The sequence below is a fragment of the Octopus bimaculoides genome, chromosome 2, assembly GCF_046866305.1.
Source record: "Octopus bimaculoides isolate indiv1 chromosome 2, ASM4686630v1, whole genome shotgun sequence".
Classification (NCBI taxonomy): Eukaryota; Metazoa; Mollusca; class Cephalopoda; order Octopoda; family Octopodidae; genus Octopus; species Octopus bimaculoides.
The window spans coordinates 104,259,807-104,283,805 of NC_142929.1; the positions used below are offsets into that span (position 1 = coordinate 104,259,807).

The 23,999-nt window shown below is 36.5% G+C and overlaps 1 protein-coding gene across 3 annotated transcripts in view; it reads left to right on the forward strand.

The window, feature by feature from the left end:
* The window catches only part of LOC106872341 (uncharacterized), an 81,130-nt gene that overhangs the window by 54,771 nt on the left and 2,360 nt on the right, over window positions 1–23,999 (forward strand). Inside the window, exons 15-23 of one of the 3 annotated variants that reach the window (XM_089347343.1) lie at window positions 884–973; window positions 1,931–2,024; window positions 3,267–3,413; window positions 5,003–5,065; window positions 8,664–8,836; window positions 11,453–11,515; window positions 14,082–14,232; window positions 15,309–15,399; window positions 19,070–19,307. In XM_089347343.1, coding sequence (XP_089203469.1) covers window positions 884–973; window positions 1,931–2,024; window positions 3,267–3,413; window positions 5,003–5,065; window positions 8,664–8,836; window positions 11,453–11,515; window positions 14,082–14,232; window positions 15,309–15,399; window positions 19,070–19,173 — 976 coding nt within the window. In that variant the 3' untranslated portion in view covers window positions 19,174–19,307. Of the gene's footprint in view, window positions 1–883; window positions 974–1,930; window positions 2,025–3,266; window positions 3,414–5,002; window positions 5,066–8,663; window positions 8,837–11,452; window positions 11,516–14,081; window positions 14,233–15,121; window positions 15,259–15,308; window positions 15,400–19,069; window positions 19,308–23,999 lie in introns of those variants that run through there. The other 2 variants (XM_089347342.1, XM_089347344.1) reach the window with 2 other exon arrangements.

A 23,999-nucleotide genomic window follows, 5' to 3' on the forward strand; every position in this document is an offset into this window, starting at 1 on the left:
ATGCTGGAGCACCGCCTTTTAGTCGAGCAAATCGACCCCAGGACTTATTCTTTGTAAGCCTAGTACTTATTCTATCGGTCTCTTTTGCCGAACCGCTAAATTACTGGGGCGTAAACACACCACCATCGGTTGTCAAGCGATGTTGGGGGGGGACAAACACAGACACAGAAACATATACACACATATATATATATATATATATATATATATATATATATATATATATATATATACGACAGGATTCTTTCAGTAGTAGTAGAAGAAGAAAACTTCGCTTGATAAACAAATACTTTAGAAAGACACGTTTCGTTGAGAGGACAGATATTAGGGTTGTTGCAATTTCAAAAAGAATGGTTACGCACATTCATACAGGAACTTTTTTTCTGTTTACACTGCCTATGGAAGCAAAAGATTTTGTGATATGTGTAGGGTATGGGGAAATGCTTTTTCGTGACATTTAGCAAAAATTTGGCAACATAGCATGGAACATTTAACCAACGTGGATTATATTATATACAAACCTAGGTATGTTTCTGTGTCTATTTGTCTGTGTATATGTATGTATTATGTATATATATATATATATATATATATATATATATATATATATATATATATATAAGATGAAACATTGATGTCTTTCTAAAGACTATCAGTAATATAAGGGAAATTGTTTCGAATTGAAATGAACAAAAAGACAGCTGCCCAAAAGCTTACATCTCCACACAAAAATTAGTACCAGTTTGGTTTGTAGCAACTATAAAATACCGTATTGCACAACTAACATACTTTAAAGTATATCCAACAAAATGTATCTCGCTTGTGATAAATGCAATTCTATAAAGTCCTCAAACTTTAATGTTGGGACATATATACTTTCTAGGAAGAAAGATCTCCTTCTGAAAGAACACCAACAGAAAATTAAGGAACTTGGTAACCAGATGGAACTTTCTCATCTCAAATATGAACAAAGGTAATTAAATGTGTTTGTCTGTTTTTCTGTCTGTTCAACTATCTATTTGGTTACCTTTTCTAAGTTTTGTTTCCATGCCATTTACTTATTTATGTGGTTTCTTGCTCTGCTAGAAATAGTAACTAAATCTTTCTCACATCAGATAAATATAATCTTAGATATAACTTACGTGAAAATCTGGACGGTCATTGCTTGAATGACTTTGATCATAAATTTGCTCGATCAGAACTGCTTTGGGATGAACGACAGCCTTTAGATTCTGAGCCAGATCAACTCCTTCATTATACATTTTTACCAAAGACACTTCGAGTCAGAATTAAATACTTTATTGTATTTAGTTTTATCCCTCTACTTTCTAACTTGGCAGAGAATTCTGCTGGAGAGAATTTTGTCTTTTATCCTTATTGGTGATAAAATATGTAGCAGACATTTTTAGCCACATTCTCAAGAAGCAGAGGAAAGTTCCCATAACCCTTTATTTTTTCAGAGCCTTCGATATTGGTGGGGGGAAGGTTGGAAGTTTTCCTGAAACCGGAGGCCTAGGCTGAATACACGTAACAGAGTGGACTTCATTAAGGGCCAGGTAGTGGTGTTTGTATTTTAATGTACTAAAACAGGTATTTATCTCTAAAACAATGCGCCACCAAAACCTGATCCCTGGATCACTCTGTTTGACACATTCAAACAGATTCTTGATCCCCTTCACAACTTTCTTTTTCCAAATGTTCAGGCTTAACTCACAAACATCAGTTTAACCTGTCTGAAAGTACCTGCAAAGGTTATGCCACTGTTCTTCCAGCTTTCACTAATTTATTGAAAAACAGATGATTATTTGTACAAAACATTAGGTTTCATATACAAAATATTGATTGTTCTACACAACATCGTCTTCAAATTGTGTCTATAAAATATCTGTCTTCAGTTCCAAACTATTGATTGTCTCTTTTAAAACGTCAGTCTTCAGATTCAGATAAACCAAAGACGAAACAAACTGAAACAAATTCAAGAAGAGAAAAGAAATGGCAATAATAAAATTTCAGATAAAAAACTGGTACGTTTCTTTTCATTTGTAACACACACACATATGGAAGATGATGGCGGTGACGACGAGACAAAAAAAGACGACGACAGCAACAATAATAATCATGATGTTTTTCCTTCTTCTGAATAAAAAAAAAACCGCATAACTACAGTAGGGAATGCCTAATATATACGTATATACAGGTTCATCTAGAATGTTTTAAGTAACTCCTTCTTAAGCCTACTTTAAGCAGGTTCTTTCAATCACACATTCTTATGTACGTCACCTATCTCTGAGGGTATTTTGCATAGGAGCCGTTAAATTACTGTAACATGTCTCATCTTTCACTATGTGTCTGGAATATTTTGAAGAACTGCTAATTTGACCAAATTTAATCAGTAAGATCATTTACTACACATTCGTATTTAGGTTACTTTCCTTTGAATGCTAGGTGAAGTAGTATACAAAGATATTCCAGATGTACCCTGGCTTTCATGACGTTAATGCTGAAAATGATCTCTTGCATGTTTGATGTAATAAGCTAAATAGAAACTTTAAATTGTTAAGATTACGCCGTTAGTATTGAAAACAGTCATTATCCAAATGACAGGTTCTGATTGAAAATATTAAAAAAAAAAAGGAGGGGATGTAACTCTGAAATTTTAATTGATTAATATTAATTAGATATGAAATTCAGAGAAGAGAGATTAATTTTCAGCCGTACAGTGACAGCTCCAGTCATTGTACAACTAAGTGAATTGGGACGTTGGAAGGGACACACATTAAAGTAACGACTCAAGAAGCTCCAGCTTCCAATTACGTGTGAGGTGGGAGGTTAATGCGTGTGCATGTGTGTGCATGTGTACATGTATATATGTATTGATGACTTTATGCGAACTATAGTCCATTCAGTCATTAAGCTAACAACATATCGCCATGTCCGGCAATAACAGACATTGTGATGACGAGGAGGACGACGACGAAAGAGTAGATAGCAATGAAAACTATGCTGGATAATGATATCGTGGAGGATAATAATTTTGTTGCTTACGATAACGATGATGACGACGAAGACGAGGACGACGACGATGACAGGGAGGAGGAGGAGGAAAAGGAGGAGGAGAGGTGGGGAGGAGGAGAGGTGGGGAGGAGGAGAGGTGGGGAGGAGGAGAGGTGGGGAGGAGGAGAGGTGGGGAGGAGGAGAGGTGGGGAGGAGGAGGGGGAGGGCACTAATTTTGTTTGTGTTTTTCTTTTTCTTTTTCTTTACTGCAGGAATCAGAAATAGAAGCTGCAGAAGAGAAGCTGCAGAATGAGAAGGCTGCTGCTATAACTAAAATGCAAGAGACTCTGTTAAAAGAAACTGAAAGTTTAATAGAAGAGCAATTCGAAGAACTGATTGCTAAAATTGGTAAACTTGAGGTCAGTTATTATATTTCATTATATTTAGCTTGTAACTCATTATATTTATGAATGAACAATGTATGGGTGAAGTTAGAGAATCTGTAGAGCAGCAGGCAAAACATCGTTCGGTATTTGGCCACTAAGGTCAACTTTACTTATCATACTTCCAATAAAATCCTGGAATCGATATATAAATATATAAATACATTTCCCAAACATTTTGGGGAAATGTATAGCTAATTATAACGATTAAAATGGCCTATGTTCGAAATTATTATAGTTATGAAAAGATGAACTGACAGAATCGTTACTGCGCCGGACAAAATGCTTGGCAGCATTTCTTCCGGTTCCTTACGTCTTGAGTTCAAATGCCACCGAGTTTGACTTTGCCTTTTATCCTTTTGGCGTCGATAAAATAAGTACCAGTTGAGCACTGGCGTCGATGTAATCGGTTTCCCATTCTCTTTTCTTCGAATTTGCTGGCCTTATGGCAAAAAATGGAAAGGAATATATGTGTGAAAAGGTGAGCTCTGTAAAAGTAAAAGATAGATTTCTTATACGTTCTATTCGAAGATCAATTCTGATCACGAATTGCTTTATATTTCTTCTTCCTTACGTGATTATTGCTATTGGCCAAGGAAAATGAATGACTTTCATGTCTTCCATGTTTCCCTTCTCTATAAACATTTGTTTCATACTTTCAAAAACTTCATCCCATTATAATTCCCAATGACACCATAACAAGAGAACTGTATGTTTCATTAATTAGATATGTTACCAAAAATGACCACTATTTAGAAGTAATACCAATGGCCAGTAGATGAGGCGTTGTCCTCTTATTGCAAGAGTTGTGGGTTCGTTTTCCCATGCAAAAACTGATTCACCTTTAGACAAATCACAAAAATATCACCACTTTTAAGGCTTTTTACCAACGATTCCTATATACAAATCGACTGCTAGAATGCCATTGAAACTTTGTTTCTTTGCCTGGCATAAGCAAAATCTGGCAGAGCCCATCTTTTACTAGGCTTTTCCCGTCATAGAGACTAGAACTCAACACATCAAAATTAAAATAAGAATTGACTCGTTAACTACACAATAACGCTTCAGCTTGTCTTCATAATGGTGCGAATTATGTAAAAATTTACTAAACCCGCAATCTATAAATTCTTTTTATCTCTAGATACTGTTCAGTGTCTCTAACAGTGTTTCACATCGATCCTTTGGCTCATAATTTATATCGAAAAATCTACCCGCTGCTCTATATTAAAGAGAGTAGTGGACGAGAGAAAAAATATATCTGTGATGAGTCATCGAACTAAGTTTAGTAATTGACCATATTAAAATCGATTATTCATAGATGGTTGTAATGATTACATACACAGGCTTTGAGGTCTTTACTCTGTAGGTGTTGCAGAAAATAATATCCGCCATTTATGTTTCTCAATATCATTGGTTTATCAGTATTAATGATGTGAAGAGGCTACGACTATAAATCGAAACTCAATCAGAGATGCGACCTGCCGGAACTTGACTGCGCTATCTTTTTTCTCATATAGCGCATTATTGCAATACATTCGAGATTTAATTCCATTTTTTTTTAACAGGTTGGTCAAGCCAGACGAAATGTTCTTCTTGAAAGACAAGACAAGACACTTCAAAAATTGCAGGTAGGTTCATTCTCCAAAACTAATAAAATATTTGATGAGTTTAATGGTATAGTGGCAGACTCAGTAAAATGTATCTGAATGCCCTGGAATATTTAGTTATGTTGCTTTGCATACTCACTTCAAATCCCGCCCGAGACAGCTTTTTCTGTTAACCACCTGGGTTGATTTTGTAGATCAACCCTGACAGAGAAAACCTATCATCAAAAACGTGCCGATCATAATCGAACAAGTTTTTTCTAATAGCGTATCTATAACCATATTATGTTATGTGTCCTTCCTTTTCAAGATGGTAGTGTGTGATTTGTTATTTCTAACAAACAAATGACTGCGAAGAGGATCCCACGGTGACTCATCCATCTGAGATGGTACTAGCCAAGTACTGATAACAACAAGATTTTGCTACAAATGTTCAAGATGAAAGTTAACAATGTCGATCTCACATGTCCTATGGGCCTTGACAGGGGCATGGGCTCAGTTACATTCTTCTGGCCAATTCCCTTAAGAAATTAGAATAATAACGCTTCTCTTACAAATTAATAGCGTCTCAGAAACTAAAATGAATAAAGCATTAGAAATGTTAGAGAAGTAAATATTAGGCACATCAGCATTAAGTTTATTTACCCAAAAGCTTTGAGCTAAGACTTCGACTTCAGTCAAGCCTAACATTTCAGTTCTCATTACACATCCATTAATTCTAATACGAGCCAACGAGAAAGCCCCTTCTTGGTTGTTTAACCTACAGGAAATAGCAATCAAATAAAATTCATATCACACACACACGCACGCACACACACACACACACACACACACACACACACACACACACACATTCAAAAAGAGTGGACACATTTGATAATAGTCTTAAATAACCTTTAAAAAGTAGAATGATCAGTTTGAATACATTTAAACATACAAGTTTGGTCGATAAGCTTTTACTTGAGACTAAACAACAACTGGTAAATCCCAACCATTGTTGCACACACTCTGAGTGTCCTGGTTTACTTGGCATGTTTTTGTTTGTTTTTCTGTTTTCTCTCCTTTCCATCGCAACAAAAAGGCGGCAAAATCATATCATTTGGGGTATAATTTCTCCCCAGTGACTAATTATATGCTGGCACTACACTGTCTAACACTTTGAAACGATTTATCCCTTTAGACTACTTGACGTACAGTTTTGGAAAATCTCCAGTTTTAAGCATCTTTTCTGGCATGTAAACCTGGCACGAACTACAATCATGTATCGCTGTGCAACGTCCTTCTTCCACAATCTCCAAGCCTGTCTTTTTATCTCTGATTTAATCATTATTCTACTGTTATGATACATTTGAGTATTAGCCTAAACTCAAGTCACATGCCTACAATCTGTGTGCGTGTGTGTGTGTGTGTGTGTGTGTGTGTGTGTGTGTGTGTGTGTGTGTGTGTGTAAAGGCCGTTGCTGATAATCAACAGGAGAAAAAGTACTCAATAAATGCTAGAGAGTATTAAATTTATTCAACTGATGCCAAAGAGGCGAGAGTTTCAACGTGGTGTACGAGGGTTTTCGGGCTGTTTTTTTGCGGGGGGGGGGGCAAAGGACACAGATGGGAACGATGAAAAGAACATTTAAGTGAAATGCAGCATTGCTTTGCCTGACCTAGGTAATATAATTTCATATATATATATATATATATACATATATATATATATATATATATATATATATATATATATACTTTATTAAAAGCAGCAGAAATATCACAAAAACTGTTACTCAGAGTTTCACGTTCCCGTTCGTCAAAACTGTCCGACGAACGGGAACGTGAAACTCTGAGTAACAGCTTTTGTGATATTTCTGGTGCTTTTAATAAAGCATATTACTCTACTTCTGGTATTTGAGTACTCTTTTTTTCCATCTTGTTTCACATTTATGTGCTTACTCCGGTATATATATATATATATATATATATATATATATATACAGTGTGCATTTAAACACATAAGAAGTAACCATCATAGGATACCTGGCACGCTAGAAGGAATAGCCAAAATCCAAACCACTATTAGCGATAAATTTCGAAGGGAATGGAAAATAAAAACATTTACCATCTATCTCCTGGACCATGGTTTCTGACTCTATATTAGCAAATAAGATAATTTGCTAGGCAGAGTCACGTATGACTGTGACAGGTAAACGATATATGATAACAAGATAACAAGAAAAATATTTCTTGCCACTTGTTCAAGATAATTATTATACAGGCAATAATTTAAACTTCTCGATTGTACACAAGTTGTGATTGCTGCGGTGGCTGCGTATACTTACACCTGTATGGCTTTTATTTGATTATTGGGTTGTCTACCCCTGTTCTTTATGTACACAATGTGTTTTGACAATGATATGGAGATACTTTTGTTTCTACCTCTGCCCAAATGGGAGGTTGCATATATCTGAACTTGAGCCAGTTATCTTGTAAGCTTTATGTATATATTTTTCATGCCATCAATGACTTCTTCATCGGCTCTGTACACTAGTTAGATGAAAAAGTACTTTTTATTAATATATTTTTATCTTTTATATTTCTACCACTGCATTCGGGTCAGGACGATTTAGTGGTATTTCTGGATATTTTGTGCTTATAAATTGCTTAAGCAAATCTAGCTAGCTTTGAGAAAATTATTATTAAAATGATTATATCGCCCCACTTCAAATTTACACACAAACAAACACACACGCGTGTGTGTGTGTGTGTGTGTGTGTGTGTGTGTGTGTGTGTGTGTGTGTGTGTGTGTGTGTGTGTGTGTGTGTGTAAATACAATGAGCAATAAAAAGAACTCGCATGAGATGCAAAGTTTTACGAATAAGGTTTTAGCTTAAAGCTTTAATGGAAAGAGAATGTCTTGACATTTCGGATTTTGATCCTTCATCAGAAGAAACAAAAGAGAGAAGTATGAAGAGAATGAAAATCACAAATAGTCTGAAAACAGCGAAGGCTTAGAAACCAGGTGTGAACGCTGATGGACGAGGGAGCTAAGAAGGGAAGAAGAGGCAGGTACGAAGATGCAAATGTAATAGTGTACCTTTGTGTGGAAGTAAGCATAAGAGGCGAGTGAGGTATGTGTTTTAGTGATGTATATTATGTGCGTAGAGGTGTGCAAATGTGGTAGTGGAAGTATAGTGATATTGGTTAGCGGTATGTGTGGTGTTGGTTTGATATGGAAGCGTGTAGGTTAAGAAATGAGAGCAGCTGCGAGTGTGAGGGAATAAAGATATTGGAGAAGCACGTGGGATGTCAAGAGCAACGGTGTGTGGGTGGGGGTGCGCGCGCGTAAAAGAGAGAATGGAAGAAAAGGATTGAGAGAAGTCGAATAAACAGTGGATATACGAATGGATTCGTACATGGCTAGATGTTGGCTGAGTATAAATAGAAATGAGTGAGTATAAAAAGGAATAATGAGAAGAGAGAGAGAGAGAGAAAGAGGGAGCTATAAATAAAAGTGTAGAAAGGGATACGGATTTCACTGTATTGATTAACTAAGCAACTCAATGATTTTAGTTTTATATATCCAGTTTTCTTCTAACTTTCTTACTTTTCCTCTCCAAATTTGTCATGTTGTGCAGGAGAAACTTGGAGAACGTGTAATTAACAAACAAACCCCACAAAATCGTGTGAACCATCTGGTGCAACAGCATCAGAACAATTTGATGCAGCTGGAGGAGAAGCATAAAGCAACCAGAGAACATAACGAAAAACATCTGCAGGAGAAAATCCAACAGAAACATATTCAGAAGAAGTAATGCTTTCTTACAACCTCTTTTTATGATATCATCCTATTTCAATTTAATATTTAGTTGTGTTTATATCGTCCACTTTGATCCAACCAGCCTTGATCAACGATGTTCTACCTTCGTCCATCCTGATTTTTTTAGAGCATGATATATCAAGTACTATATTTTTAAAGAAGGTGTGGCATAACTGGAGAAAAGTTTAGATGCTATTTCTAGCAGGTTGATGTCCATGTATGAATTCTCTCGTTTATGGCCCAAAAGGCTCCAATAGTCGACCACTTATTATTTAGTCAAAGATGAGGAAACAAGAGGAACAATCTACATAGACGGATGGAACTAACTGGAGGTGTTTAGTGCAGTATACTTTCCTAACCAATTTTCAAGTTTCTTATCTGTAGTGGTTGTAGTTGTAAAATTTAACAGATCAATTTATATGGAGTAACTTGGTGCAGTTAGTGCAACTGATGTTTCATTTAAATCGGTGTTTATCCGAGAGCTTGAAACAAAGTTCGAAATACCTTTACTATTTAGTCTGAGAAAGATGGGCAGTAGTACGCACAGCCTTTCCAAGCCTTTTAAGACAAGTGAGATCGATATAGTTGCTGCATAAATTTAAAACTGCTTTAAGGTCGATAATATTGAGGAAAATATGAGCATAAAATGCTGAAGTTTTAATGACGAATATTAACCCAAGTATTTATTGCGACTTTCCATAAGTGAGGTACAATAGGAAAGGCTTCGGTAGTGATCTAAAGATCAAAGAGAAAAGAAACATCCTGGTGGTAAACTAATAAACAGAGTGTGTTGGAGAGTGAAAGTTTGCTTATCAGTCACTGGAGCAAGTATTTTTCACATATTTCCAGTCTATATCTAATTTATTTAATCTTACAATTAGGAGAGATGTTTATCTTCCATACAGGCAAACATAATGACCATATGGTTGCTGAAATCAATATCTAATGTTTTATGTAATGAAATTGTGTATGTAGGAAGTCCTTATCACTTTGATAACAACTTGACAGAAAGATTTTTAAAAATTACGAAGTTTGACCAAACTCATGTTTATAGGTAGAATATGCATGATGTAAAGTCCTTGTCCAGAGGAGTAGCACAGTAATTTATGATTCTGAGTTCAAATACAGCCAAAGTTAATAAGGTTTCTTTAACTAGATGCTACACCTCCATAGGACGTCAGGGTAATCAGATGAGTTAATGTTTATAGAATGTCGAACTTGATCTCTTTTTGTTTAGTAGATCACATCTCAACAGAAATTTAAATAGAAACAGCTCTGAGTACAAAAGAGTTTAACATGACATTTTGGGATGGAAAGAATAGTTGAGAACGCGAAAAGGAGAAGAGTGCTGTAGTGTGAATATTATGTTCAGTATCAAGTATTGAAATGGCTGCGCGTATATTAGAAGAATTGTTACAAAGAAGAAGAAATTTAAGAACTATATATTTACTACATAAAAATATATTTTTTCATTGGTTGTCGATGAAACATAATCAAAATGTAGAATCAAGTTGAATGAAGTAATCTATGCAAGAAAGTTCAGAAATGTAGAAATAAAGTTGAATGAAGTAATCTATGCAAGAAAGTTCAGAAATGTAGAAATAAAGCTAAGTAGTGGTTTTCAGTCATGTAGCATAGAGAAATAGATAGGTATAGCAACGACGTGAATGGCTCAGAGTCAAGTCGACTAAGAAGCAAAGAGCAGAGCAAGCAAGCTGTTTTTATTAATGGAACGCTACACATTCTAGAAACTTCCAAGGGAAACGCGAAGCTTCTTGAATAAGTAAGAATTACTTCTCCTGACGTAGGTGTTTCGAGAAACTTATTAAAGGGAGATTACTCTAAAACTTTCTGCAAGATAGGTCATTCAACTATTTTAGCTACAGACCACAAACTACTACAGTACTCACCTAAAAAGGGGTGGAGGATAATTTTGTAAAGTTCAGAACAGCGGATACTATCCAAGTAATTGATTAAAAAAATAGCAAGAGAGGACAAGACTTATTAATAAGTCAGTGGCTGGGGAGTATAAAAATAAAGGAGATTTGGTCTTATTATATTACTCGATGAAGTATCTGAAAGTAGGATAAGCAACCAAAAGAAAAACTAGATCTGTTAACATGGATCTGAATGCCAAATAACTTTGAATGATAAACAGAGTATTCGCATGCCATAGATTTGGTCAATATTGCTCACTGGAGACAATTCAACAACAACAATAGCAGCAACAATAATAACATCAATAAAACGAGTCCATGCTGGAGCTTCAATTTGGTCGCTTTACCTACTAGCAAAAAATCAAATTGTGGGTAAATTATTGTCTTTATAAAAAGCAAGTACATATTATATAAATGTAAGTCTACGTACACTGAAAAATGTGGAGGTCACTGCTAGAATGTCTTTGGTCATAAGTTTGCTTAATCTAGGCTGTATTAGGACTAAGCAATAATAAAAACAACAACAATTTAGAGCCTTGACGATATTTCCAAATTATATTCTTCAATATTTATTACGATTTTCTTTTCCTCTTTTACTTCTTTATTTATATTTAATCATTTATATTTTCTAAATCATATTAATATATTTCTTTCTGAATTTTATTAAAAGACAAATGGAGGATAAAATGGCTGAAGAAAATTCTAAGGAATTACAGAAAGAAAGAGGAGTTCGGTAAGAATAGTAAATCACTTCTTAACAAAGTAGACTATGAATAGTGCATGTCATCATGAAAGTAAAGAAATGTTCCTGCTTTAAGCTAATTCATTATACTTGCGCTACCATTTCCTATGAAAAAGCATGAATGTTACAAACCTTTATATATAACCATGGAAATTAAGAATTAAAATATTTTCAAATGTTGTTAGCACATCGAATAAAATATCTTACCGTATACAGAGTTCAAATCTCATGAAGGCCAACTTTGCTTTTTATCCATTTTTCGATCGATAGAAGCAGCAATCAATTAATACTGATACTTCCCAGCTTCTTCAAATAGAAAAAGAAAAAAACAGAGTCTACTGCTGAGAACACCAAGTCAATATTCATCGACCCCGAGAGGATTAAAGGCAAACTCGGCCTCGGCGGAATTTGAACTTGTGATTTGAAGATGGATGATAATGTAAACACAAATAGCCGTAATATTCCTAGGTCGACTAATCAACTAATATTGATACTTCCTAGCCCCTTCTTCAAAATAAAGAAAGGGTCAACAGTTGAGGATGTCAAGTCAATATTCATAGAACTACTTACGATTTAAAGGTGGATGATGATGTAAACACGATTCCCAGGGACAGCTATCTAAGGTACAATTAGCTTTGAAAGTCAATGATGGAACAACGTCAGAGAAATCTTATAACTAATAGGATATATGATGTGCCCATCACCATAGGTGAGCCATGTTAACAGAAGAGTACAATACACAGTGCCGAGAAGTTCCCATTAGCAGAAATCAGGAATCACTTGTAACAAAAAGAAATTCAATTGAAGGCCGATAGCAATGTTTTCTTTAAGTAATTGCTGAGCTAAAATGAGTAAATAGCTAATATGTTAAACTACCAGTGAGTCATTAGAGAAATAAGATGATTTGTAATAATTTACAAAATCTTTAATCATATATGGTAACAAACTGATCCAAAAAATATAATCTGATATGTCCTAAACTGTACCATAACTCTGGCCACTCACACACACACACACACACACACACACACACACACAAGCATACACATGCACACACACATACACACACACGTCGTGCACACATACAACTACACACAAACAAGCCACACACACACAACTATATGCACGCTCGCACACCACTGATGGTGAAGTGAGTGTCTTGGCCCATGAATGAACTTAAATACGGCACATCTTGACTGACAAACTTATGGCCAGTCCCTCAATAATATCTATGCTATATGTCTAATCAAGCAGAGCTGACCAAAGCGTACACACAAAGGCAGTAACAGCTATTACTCATCGGTCAGCTACATGTAAAGATATTTTAAAGCAAATATTGCACGGAGAAATTACTCAGACACGCCAATAGATAAGTTTATTTTAACATATATGCACAGGCGTAGCTGTGTGGTAGGAAGCTTGCTTCCCAACCACTTGGTTCCGGGTTCAGTCCTATGGCGTGGCACTTTGGGCAAGTGTCTTCTACTATAGCCTCAGGCCGACGAACACGTAAAAGACGTTTTCATTTTTCATTTTCCCGGGTGTCAAACTAATACACCTGCTTGTTGTTCATACACCTGTCTTCATCTTTTGTTTTTCTATAAATTTCATCTATATATACGTGTGTGTGTGTGTGTTTCTGTTTGTTCCCCAGTACCGCTTGACAACCGGTGATCGTGAGTTTACGTCCGCATAACTTAGCGGTTCGGCAAAATAGACCGTTAGAATGAGTACCAGGCTTAACAAAAAAATAAGTACTGGGTGGGGGCGGGGTGATTCATTCGATTCATTCGACTAAAAATTTTCTTCCAAGGCGATACCCCAGCATGGCCGGAATCGAATGACTGAAACCAGTAAAAGACAAAAGGTAAAAAAAAAGATATGTAATATTCACAGCCCTAAATCATCACCTGTCGGTTGATAATCAACGTGTGTTAATATAGAATATCCTTTTCTACTCTAGGCACAAGGCCCGAAATTTTGGGGGAGGGGGCCAGTCGAATAGATCGAGCCCAGTATGCAACTGGTAACGCAGGTGTCCCAAAGCGAGCTCAGCGTGGACGGAAACCACACGTCGAGCAAAAGGGCAAAAGCTCGCTCGATCTCGATTTTCAGTACGAATTTATCGACCCCGAAAGGATGAAAGGCAAAGTCGACCTCGGCGGAATTTGAACTCAGAACGTAAAGACAGACGAAATACCGCTAAGCTTTTAGCCCTGCGTGCTAACGTTTCTGTCATCTGGCCGCCTTATAACATAAAATTTCGTGAGTCATGTTGGGATTGTTAGAAATGAAGTGAGCACCCCAATTTTTCTGTGGCTCAGCTGCATGTATTGATGTCCAGCCGCTTCATTTTCATTTTAGCCTCCTCTTAGCATTTCTTAGCATTTCAAGTTCTACCCAGATTTTTCATGCATCTAGACTGCCGTGTGTTGTCTGCTCTCCACATTAAACATGTTAGGACCAACTGAATTATATGTGTAAACAACTCAATTTGTCCACAAGAACAAACAGAATATGAATGTAACTATTCTCTGCTTTTTTTTCTTTTTTTTAGGGCAGCAACTTCTATCTTACTTCATAGTTTACTAGACAAAAGGCATAAGAATGAGATGAACGCTTTGGAAAAGTCAATGAAATCAGAAACGGAGTCTTACAGCAGAGAACTTAATTCAAGTATGGAACGACAGCTGAATAACAAACTAATGGTAAGAGATTTCTTTTCAAAATTGTATAAACATACACACACACACGTTCTGATACATTTATAAATACAATTTAAATCAACAATTAATACAGAATTACATTAAAATTACAATTTTCGTACGTTCGGATAGATAGATGTGTGTATGTGTGCGTGCGTACTTATATTATTATTACCATCATTGCCATTGTCAGAATTTTAACTTCCATTTTTTCATGCTTACATGGATTAGACATACACACATACATACACACACATACATACACACACATACATACACACACATACATACACACACATACATACACACACATACATACACACACATACATACACACACATACATACACACACATACATACACACACATACATACACACACATACATACACACACATACATAGACACACATACATGCCAATAGATAGATAGATAGATAGATAGATACAATATATGCATAGGTGCATACATATACATCGTTTCTAATGAGCAAGCAAAATAGTACTCAATACATGGTATACAGTATAAATATATTTATGCAGCCGTTACTTCGAGTTTCTCAAATGTTCAATCAATAAGACAGCCACATTTGTCTGTAATAGAAATAGTCCGTCATAGAAACCATACTTTATGTAATGACATTGTGACACCATTATTTTATTGGTTATCATAGACAATGTGATGCATACGTAAGGGCCAATAATTCCCAACAGGAAAGGAATATATTTTTTCGCCTGGAAAGATAATTGCATTTGACTTAATCACATAATTCAATATTAAGCATAGCAGGTATCTACACTCTTGTATATGCAAATATGTGTGTGTGTTTGTCTGTCTGTTTGTCTTTGTATGTACGTAATTTTTATGAAATTTTTGTTCTTTATTGTATCAAGACATCAAAGAAACTCATCTCTATTCCTGGATGACTGACATTAAGAAAATGGCGCACAAGTGACATTTGGATAAAAATACGAAAACCCACGCACACACAAGCACATACATACACGCATGCATGCATATATACAAGATTTAGATACACAAAGAATAAAGGATGTATTATTTCTGAAAACTTAATTTCAGGAACAGAAGCAATCATTTTTAATGCAGTTGGCTGTAATAAGTGATCTTTCTAACGAAGAAATCAATGCCGTTATAGAAGAAACTCTCTCAGGTAATTTTCATCTTTAACAAGACAATCTTGTCTGGCAAGAAATGAATAATCTTAGATCTTGAAAGTTTTGCTTTAAAATAAATTACTTTTTATCTAGTTATAAAGAACCCTTTATATTTATGCGCGTAGCACTCTCCCTGTGATTCGCCTGGATAATTTGGAGTTCCAGACCTTCTTTAGTTTGTGACAGGTTGTCCATGTTTGTACCTTCCTGATCTTGACGGCTGCTTCCAAATTGCTCATTTAACCACCTAAGTACTTGAAGCTTTCAACATTCAATTTGGAACCGCACAAAGCAAACAGTTCAGCATTACTTGATTAGTTGAAAGACATGTTACTCGGTTTTCTTGACGTTTGTATGCAGTCCAATTTTGGTAACTGAAGTTTCTATTATATGGCAGTGAAACATGGACACTGACAAAGAAATTATCAAACCGGCTAGATGGCTGCTACGCAAGCATGCTACGAATAACATGACCCTAAATGTGAAATGGCAGCAACGTATGACAAACTAATTACTTTATGGAGATATGCAGAAAGTTGGCGAGAAAATCAGGCCATAATACTAATACTACTACTACTACTAATAATAATAATAATAATTGTGCTAACAGGTATTGCCCACATCTCATCCTTAGGAAAATCGTATCAATTTAAATGTCTGTGTTGTATTACATGAAGATGTTTCGCTACTGCCCCTCCCACTTCTCCTCCCCAAGCTTTCTCTAATACTGTAACATCTCTTATCCTTCACTCGCCCTAGGACACTGGGTGTGTCTCGGAAAGTGACTATAATAAACATGCAGATTAAAAATCAAGAAGAAGAAGAAGAAGAAGAAGAAGATTTGGGAAAAGGAAATGGTCAGATAATCCATTTCCTTTTCATGACTGATATAAAGATTTACGCGAAAAATGAGAAACGGCTTGAAAGTCTTGTACATACTATCCGCATTTTCTCAGATGACGTAGGTATGGAATTTGGAATGGAAAAGTGCGTAATATAGAAAATGAAACGAGGAAGATTTGAAAGAAGCCAAGGAATTGAAATGCCAAATGAGCAAACAATGAGAGAGGACAGTAGTGTAAGTACTTGAGAATACTGGAAGCAGACGAGATAAAAAAAAACTGAAGAAATGAAACAAATTACTCGTAGGGAGTACACAAGGAGAGTCAGAAAATTATTGCAGTCAAAACTGATTTCCAAAAATCTCGTTGAAGCAATAAATTCAAGATAGTACCCTTAATCAGATACGGAGTTTGAATTATAAACTGGACCAAAAACGATATAAAGAAACTTGACAGAACAACTAGGAAGTTCTAGGTGATGTATGGAGCCCACCGTCCGAAAGCTGATATCAACCGGCTGTACTTGAGGAGAGACCAGGGTAAAAGGGCCTTAATAGCAATAGAAGAATGTGTACAGATGGAAAAAAGAAGTCTAGTAGAGTATTCACAGAGCAGCACAGAAAAACTACTAAAAGACAGTTAATAAAGAAAAAGAATGAAATACAAAGAGAGCACGTCAGACAGATTGAAGAGAAACCTTTGCATGGCCAATTTTAGAGAGCCACTGAAGACGTATGAGATACAAAATCCTGGGGGAAATTTAAAAAAGAAGCAGAGAGCCTAATTGTAGCTGCCCAAGATCAAGCGATAAAAACAAACAACTTGTGAAAAATATATATATGGAGAGAATGTGTTAGAAAAATATAGAACCTGTAGTACTTGGAATGTGACAGAATGCCCCAAGTTGGCACAGGAAGAATATAAGAAATTAGGAACAACCAGGTTGTAAAAGTTATACACGGGAAACTGTGCCAGAAATGGGGATTTGATGCAGGAAGCACATGGTACAATCATCAAGTACTAGAGGCAGAGAAATGTAAGATTTTGTGAGACATTCCTATTCAAATGGACAAGAAATTTCAAAATAATAGACCAGGCATAACGATTATAGATCAGGAAAAGTAAAGTTACTTATCGATCCATCATGCCCGTTTGATTCCAGGATCGTAGAAAAAAAAAGAAGAAAAACAAAAAAATACAGTCCCTTAAAATTTGAAATAGGAATTTGGAGCATACGAACAGTAAAGTTTCGTGCCTATAATAATTGGTGAGTTGGGAACAGTAAGCCTAAGAGACAAACTTTCTGTAGGAAAGTTTGTCTCTTAGGAGCAGAAAGAATTATCAGGAGGGTTCTTAGCACTTGAAAGACTGCTGAAAACTTGTAGATACCTAAGATTACAGGGAGTAACCCGTTATCGACATAATTCCTACCAAGAATGAGACCGAACCTGAACCAAACCATAATAATAATAATAATAATAATAATAATAATAATAATAATAATGGTCTCTGCCGTCGAAACGACGTATGAGTGTTCAGCTTTTCCCGAACGACCTGCACAAATGATTTGTTTATAGTGATCAAATATGTGAGCTGTTCATTAGCTCACTCACTCCATCACTTAGATGTTACCTGAAAAGGTGCACGGTGTACCACGCGTCGTGAGTCGAAGTAATCGCAGAGCAACGTTAAATGAAGTGTTTTGCTCAAGAACACAACGCACCACTCGGTCTAAGAACTGAAACCATGATCTCGCGACTGTGAGTGCAACACCTTAACCACAAGACAACACCAACAACAACAACAATAATAATAATAATAATAATAATAATAATAATAACAACAAACAATGAATATAAGACACTGTGGGATCTTGCAATCCCATGTGACTCCCTAATCGATACTCGGAGACCAGACATTGTCGTGGTAGATAAAAGAAAATAGGAAACCAAGATTATAGATGCTGCAATACCTGAGGATGCACGCATAAGTGACAAAGAACTAGAAAAGATTAAAAAAAAGTACAGACTACTAAAAGACGGAATTGACATGAGAGCAGAGCATGCCCAAAAAATTGCTCTGCTGGGGACAGCTAGGATTTTGAGATTGGTACTTGGGTACTCTTTTTTCTCTCTTTTACTTTTTCTTTTTCCTTTCTTTCCCTAACACCTACCTTTCTCCTTACTTTTCTTTCTCTTCACCCCTCTCTCTCTCTCTCTCTCCACTCTGTTCTTCTTGTTCTGTCCTTCCCTTTGTGACAAAGTCGTGTCTCTTCCTAACATGATGAAGACAGATGGTCTAAATATTCGAAAATAATGTCAGTAAATTTCCAATAGAATTATGTGGACGAGCTTTTCTCAGGTCATGTAAAGTGAATGAGACGCAAATCATCTTTTGGTTACAATACCAGTTTCTCTCACGTGGCTTCATTAGAAAATCAAAAAACCATTTGCATATCCATCATCTTGTATAAGTGACATGTTTAGAATTAATTGCACTACAAAAATGCATAACAATTTACTTTTTTGTGGATTTGAACTCAAGGCCTACCTTATCCATTTACCATTTTGGCTCAGTCTTTTAGAAACTTAAACTTCCCTGAACAAAAAAAAATTCAATAGTATCGTCAATAAAAGTGCCAAGATAATCAATACACGTGGAGCAATTATTCACAATCATAGAAATTCTTCAACCAAAATAACTGTGCAAATTGACAATTTTTCAACATACTTGTTTGATTTTTACTTAAAATAAAAAGAAAAGAAAAATTACTCACCTAAAACATGGAAACTAACTTTTTGTTTATTTAAAAATTTATTTTCAGAAACCAAAGGTGATAAAATTGCAAAAGACAAACTCAGTAAAGAACTTCAGAAAGAATTAGAAAAAGCAAAATCTAATTTAGAAAATGAAAATTCGGGTGAATGAATCACTGTCGAAAGACATCACTGATACTCATCAATCATGTTCTTGTCCTTGTTATTACCTGCAGAAGGCTAAGGCACACATACGCATAGAACCAAAACCATTACTTTTTGAATAAACATGCGACTGATACCGAACACTGTAACTCTGTGGAATTGAATCGTTGTCAAAATTGACAAAACACTTCTCTAAACTTATCCTTTTAAAACATCATGTTACTCTAAATAATTGTGTAGATCAGAACACGGCAATAAATTAAATACAATATAAATGCGTTTATTATAAACTTAAGTCAACATTTCAGAATGAAATATAAAGGTAACCTTTAAAAAAAAAAAGAAACTGTGGTAGATACTCAAATATACGTGTATGTGTGTGTGTGTGTGTGTGTGTGTGTGTGTGTGTGTGTGCGTGTGCGTGTGTGCGTGCGTGTGTGCGTAAGACCGGGACCAGCTTTCCACTAACAAGAGTTTCGTTGGCCCAGAACAATAGTAGCCCAAAATTCCACAGAGTGAGAATTACTACGAAATCATGTGGTTGAGGAATTAACTTCTCAACTACACAGCCATTCCTGTACATATACGTGTGTGGGTATGGGTGCGTGTGTTTAGATAGATAGATAGATAGATAGATAGATAGATAGATAGATAGATAGATAAGTGAAGAGTAAAGTTTAAGGTATTAACCTACTCCATGGTTTACAATTGTTTCAACAACTTGCAGGTGGCCAATCACACATCATTTCTATAGACATGGACGATAACGACGATTTAGTCATGCATATTGTGTAATGTGTATTATAGAACTAGTAGTTTTACATTAAGAACCGTTTGGAGAAGATAACATATAGAACGATTTGGCCGCTCCGCTTAAACAATTGAATGTGCACATGCACACGGAAATATCTGTATGCACTTGTACCGATTGTTGACACACGTAAATAGGTGTTTCTATTTTTTAGAAAGAATGTATGTTTATGTACGTGTGTATATACGTGTGTATATATAGAATGATGTGTGTGTATATCTATATGTAGGTACCATTAGACGTGCGTGTATATATATATATATATATATATATATATATATATATATTAGTGTATCGTGTGTATAAGTATGTTTGACCTAATCTATCTAGCCTTATAAATGCACGTATATAAAGAGAAGAAATAAAACGCTTACACCAGTGGTTCTCAACTATTTTTTACTTATGAACACCTTTTTTCAAAATTCCTATTTTGTTTTCCAAACATTAGCTTATGTAGGTTGAACTCTATAAAACGTTAGAGAAAGAAACCCGGCTCTTTCTGGCAATAGATAAATCTAAAGCAAAATTTGTTCATGGACACTTAATATATTACTATGGGTTCCCAATTTTCTATTTTGTTTGTGTAGATCTCCAAAAGTCTTATACGGATTCCCAGGGGACATATGGATCCCGATTGAGAACCACTGGCTTACACGATATGCTTGTCGCTAAGATACTTTAACAATACTATTTAGTAAAAAATTTTTGTGAAATCTTTCAATAAACCAGACTTATTTCTGTACCAGCACTTTAAAGAGGCAGACAAAGGTAGACACAAATTTACTAGGAATTAAGTGATAACAGCCTGTTCATAATATCATTAAATACAAGCGACCGGCATCCTTCTTCTTGTTGACATTCTGAAGTTTAGCACTTCCTTTTTTAATTAAAAGCTGAGTTTTTCTTATTTAAACGGAGCGGCCAAATTGCTTTATTTGTTATCTTCTACAATGGGCTCTAATGAAATAACTTCAGGTGCCATTTTGTAATACACGTAACATAATATATCTGACAAAATCGTCATAATCATCCATGTCTGATTGGTCACCTGCACGTTGTTGAAACAAATGTAAACCATGAAGTAAATGTAATACCACTAGTTCCACTAATGACTTGATATTATTTATACTCTACGACGGAAGTAAACCTTACGGATTTTCTGTTTGTTCGAAACCTGAGTTTCTGCAGGACAAATTCTCCTTTATACAATTTTAGTTAACTGCCGATCGTGTGAGTACTTCGTTAAGTAAACGTCTGGATCACCTAATCCTTTCTAGCTTAGTATATGCATATATTTCGTCGTCGATGGTCCGTCCATTGTAGGTCAACATTGACTGTTCTGTTCAGTGAACAAAACGCCTTTGGACGGTGAGTAAGGCAGTTGGCGTCGTCACCACCATCATACTGCCTCTCCGGGCCTCCACGCCAAGTGGTGTAGAAGAGTGCAACGAGCATAATCGACGATGTGGCTGCCCCGCAGTAGCAGCTCGCTTGCTAGTTGACGCACAATCGTTGACTGATGGTATAGGTCCTGCGCTTTGCCACAATAACCTTCAAGCCGTTGGTCTATGGCTCCTTCGCCTTGTCGGTTATCCGACGCCCTGCTGCTGGCCTCTTTACCGCGTCCTGGCACAGGAAGCTAAGGGATTTCTAGCACTTGCCAAAGGTTCCCACCCCAGTCAACGGACGGAAAGGGCCACTTTCTCTCCCATTTTCGGCCAATGATGTGGGTGCTGTACTGTACCGAATACATATGTATGTATGCCTGTATATATGTATGTGTGTGTATGTATATATTATATATGTATGTATTGTATTGTATATGTATGTATGCATATATATGTATGTATGTATGGATTGTCCTTGCACAGGGGCCATCTGGACTCCCGTCTTCGCCGTGATTAATCTTCTCTCTTCGCTCCTTTGCACCACATGGGCTCAACTCTCTTCCCCTCTTCATTTAACCCTCCTCATCTCTCCTCTCTTCCTCTCACACCTACTTCCTCCCACCCACCTCTCCTCTCTTGCTCTGACACCTACTTCCTCTCTTCACTCCTACCCACCTTCTCCCTTCCACCCTCTCCCTTCGTCGTCACCCCCTCCCTCATAACCCCACCCCTACACATTCCAACCCCACCCCATCCTTACACCCCATCCTTGCCTCCCCCACTCTCGCCTTCCCCACACCCCAACACCACCACACGACACACCACTATACCATGCCACACCACATCACACCACCCCACACACAAACACTGACCACTTCCCAGCGCCCACACTAGTGCACACACTAGCACTGACCACTTCCCAGCACCCACACTATCATCCACACATGCACACACGCACACGTCAAGGTCACCATCCCCCTTCCACATGCACATACACATGCATGCGCACCTCATTTTGGGATCACCACTACTTTATTATTTCCCTTTCATCCTAGCTCTCCTGTGTGACCCCTCAGTCCGGCATTCGCCATGATAGATCACTAGCCACTAAACCTTTTTATTTTCTCTCCCTGTTTATTTCTGTGTTCCTTTCTGATGAAGAGTGTGGTCTCAAAACGTAAAAGACTTTCTCATTTCCCAAGCGTTAAACATGTTTGTTGTTTACACACCCATCTTCGTCTTTCGTTTTTTTGTAAATTGTCACTATATATATATATATATATATTTATATATATATATATATACATGATGTGTGTGTATGTGTGTGTGTGTGTGTGTGTGTGTGTGTGTGTTTGTGTGTGTGTTTCTTGATAAGTCTTGCAAGTTTTTACTGTTCCACTTACAGATTGTATTTGTAAGGTTGATTTTCTTTTCTGAAAATTCAAGCTTATCCAGACTGTCAGTTAGGCATTTACTCACAAAACCAAGTGTGCCAACTATTATTGATATAAATGTAAACTTATAATCTGGATAAAGAAGCTGAAGGTGTCAAAGCAGTTGCTAATAGCTGTCCACTTTCTCTTTGATTTTCAAAGAGATAGTGAGGTCATTGATGCATAGATTTTGGATCTGAAGGACTGATTTCTGCATTAAACTATATGTATGTATGCATGTATGTATGTATGTATGTATGCATGTATGTATATGTGTATGCATGTGTGTATGTATGTATGTATGCATGTATATGTGTATGCATGTGTATATGTATGTATGTATGTATGTGTGTATGTATGCATGTGTGTGTCTATGTGTATGTTTGTGTGTGTACGGATGTATGTATGTATGTGTGTATATATTTATGTATATGTCCATATGTATGTATGTATGTATGTATGTATGTGTGTATGTGCATGCGTATGTATGTATGTTAAATTCTTGTAGTCTTTTAAGATATGTTCCAAACACCAAATCATAAACAATTAGTTATTTTACAGAACCACGGAGACTGGTGTGGCTAGGTGGGAGGAAGATTTCCTCAAAATGAAGATGTGACCCTAAATGCTTGCAACAGAATGGACTCTATTAAACGCACTCAAGCTGCCAGGCTATGGATTAAGGTCTACCACCCAAGTAGATTACTGTGGGATTTGAACTGAGAAGACAAAGGACTGAAATTAATATTACAAGGCGTCTAGTTTGATGTTTCTCCTGTCCTCTGCTCTAGATCAATGCTTCTTATCGAACCCCAAAAGGACTAAGGTTATATTTGACCTCAGCAGAATTTGAACTCAGAGTGATGCCAAATAGGACATGTGAGAGGCCAGCCCCTCTCCATATCATTACAAGTACCAAAATACCATGAATATGAACCATCACACCAGAAAAGGCCCCTATCCTTTTTCCGTGTAGAATGCCTGAACAATCCCAATCTACTCCGAAGAATGACCAATCCCGGAAAGAACACCAAACAGTCACCTCTACCCCTGTGAATTTAAGTAAAATGGTGTAGAGTGACCGTCTCCCCTCTCTACATCCTCCTTGCAATTTTCTGACCCAAAACAGCCATGAGACTTATATGATCTACCTATGATCAAAGGAGTGAAGAACTACCACCATCACCAACAAGGCCCAGAA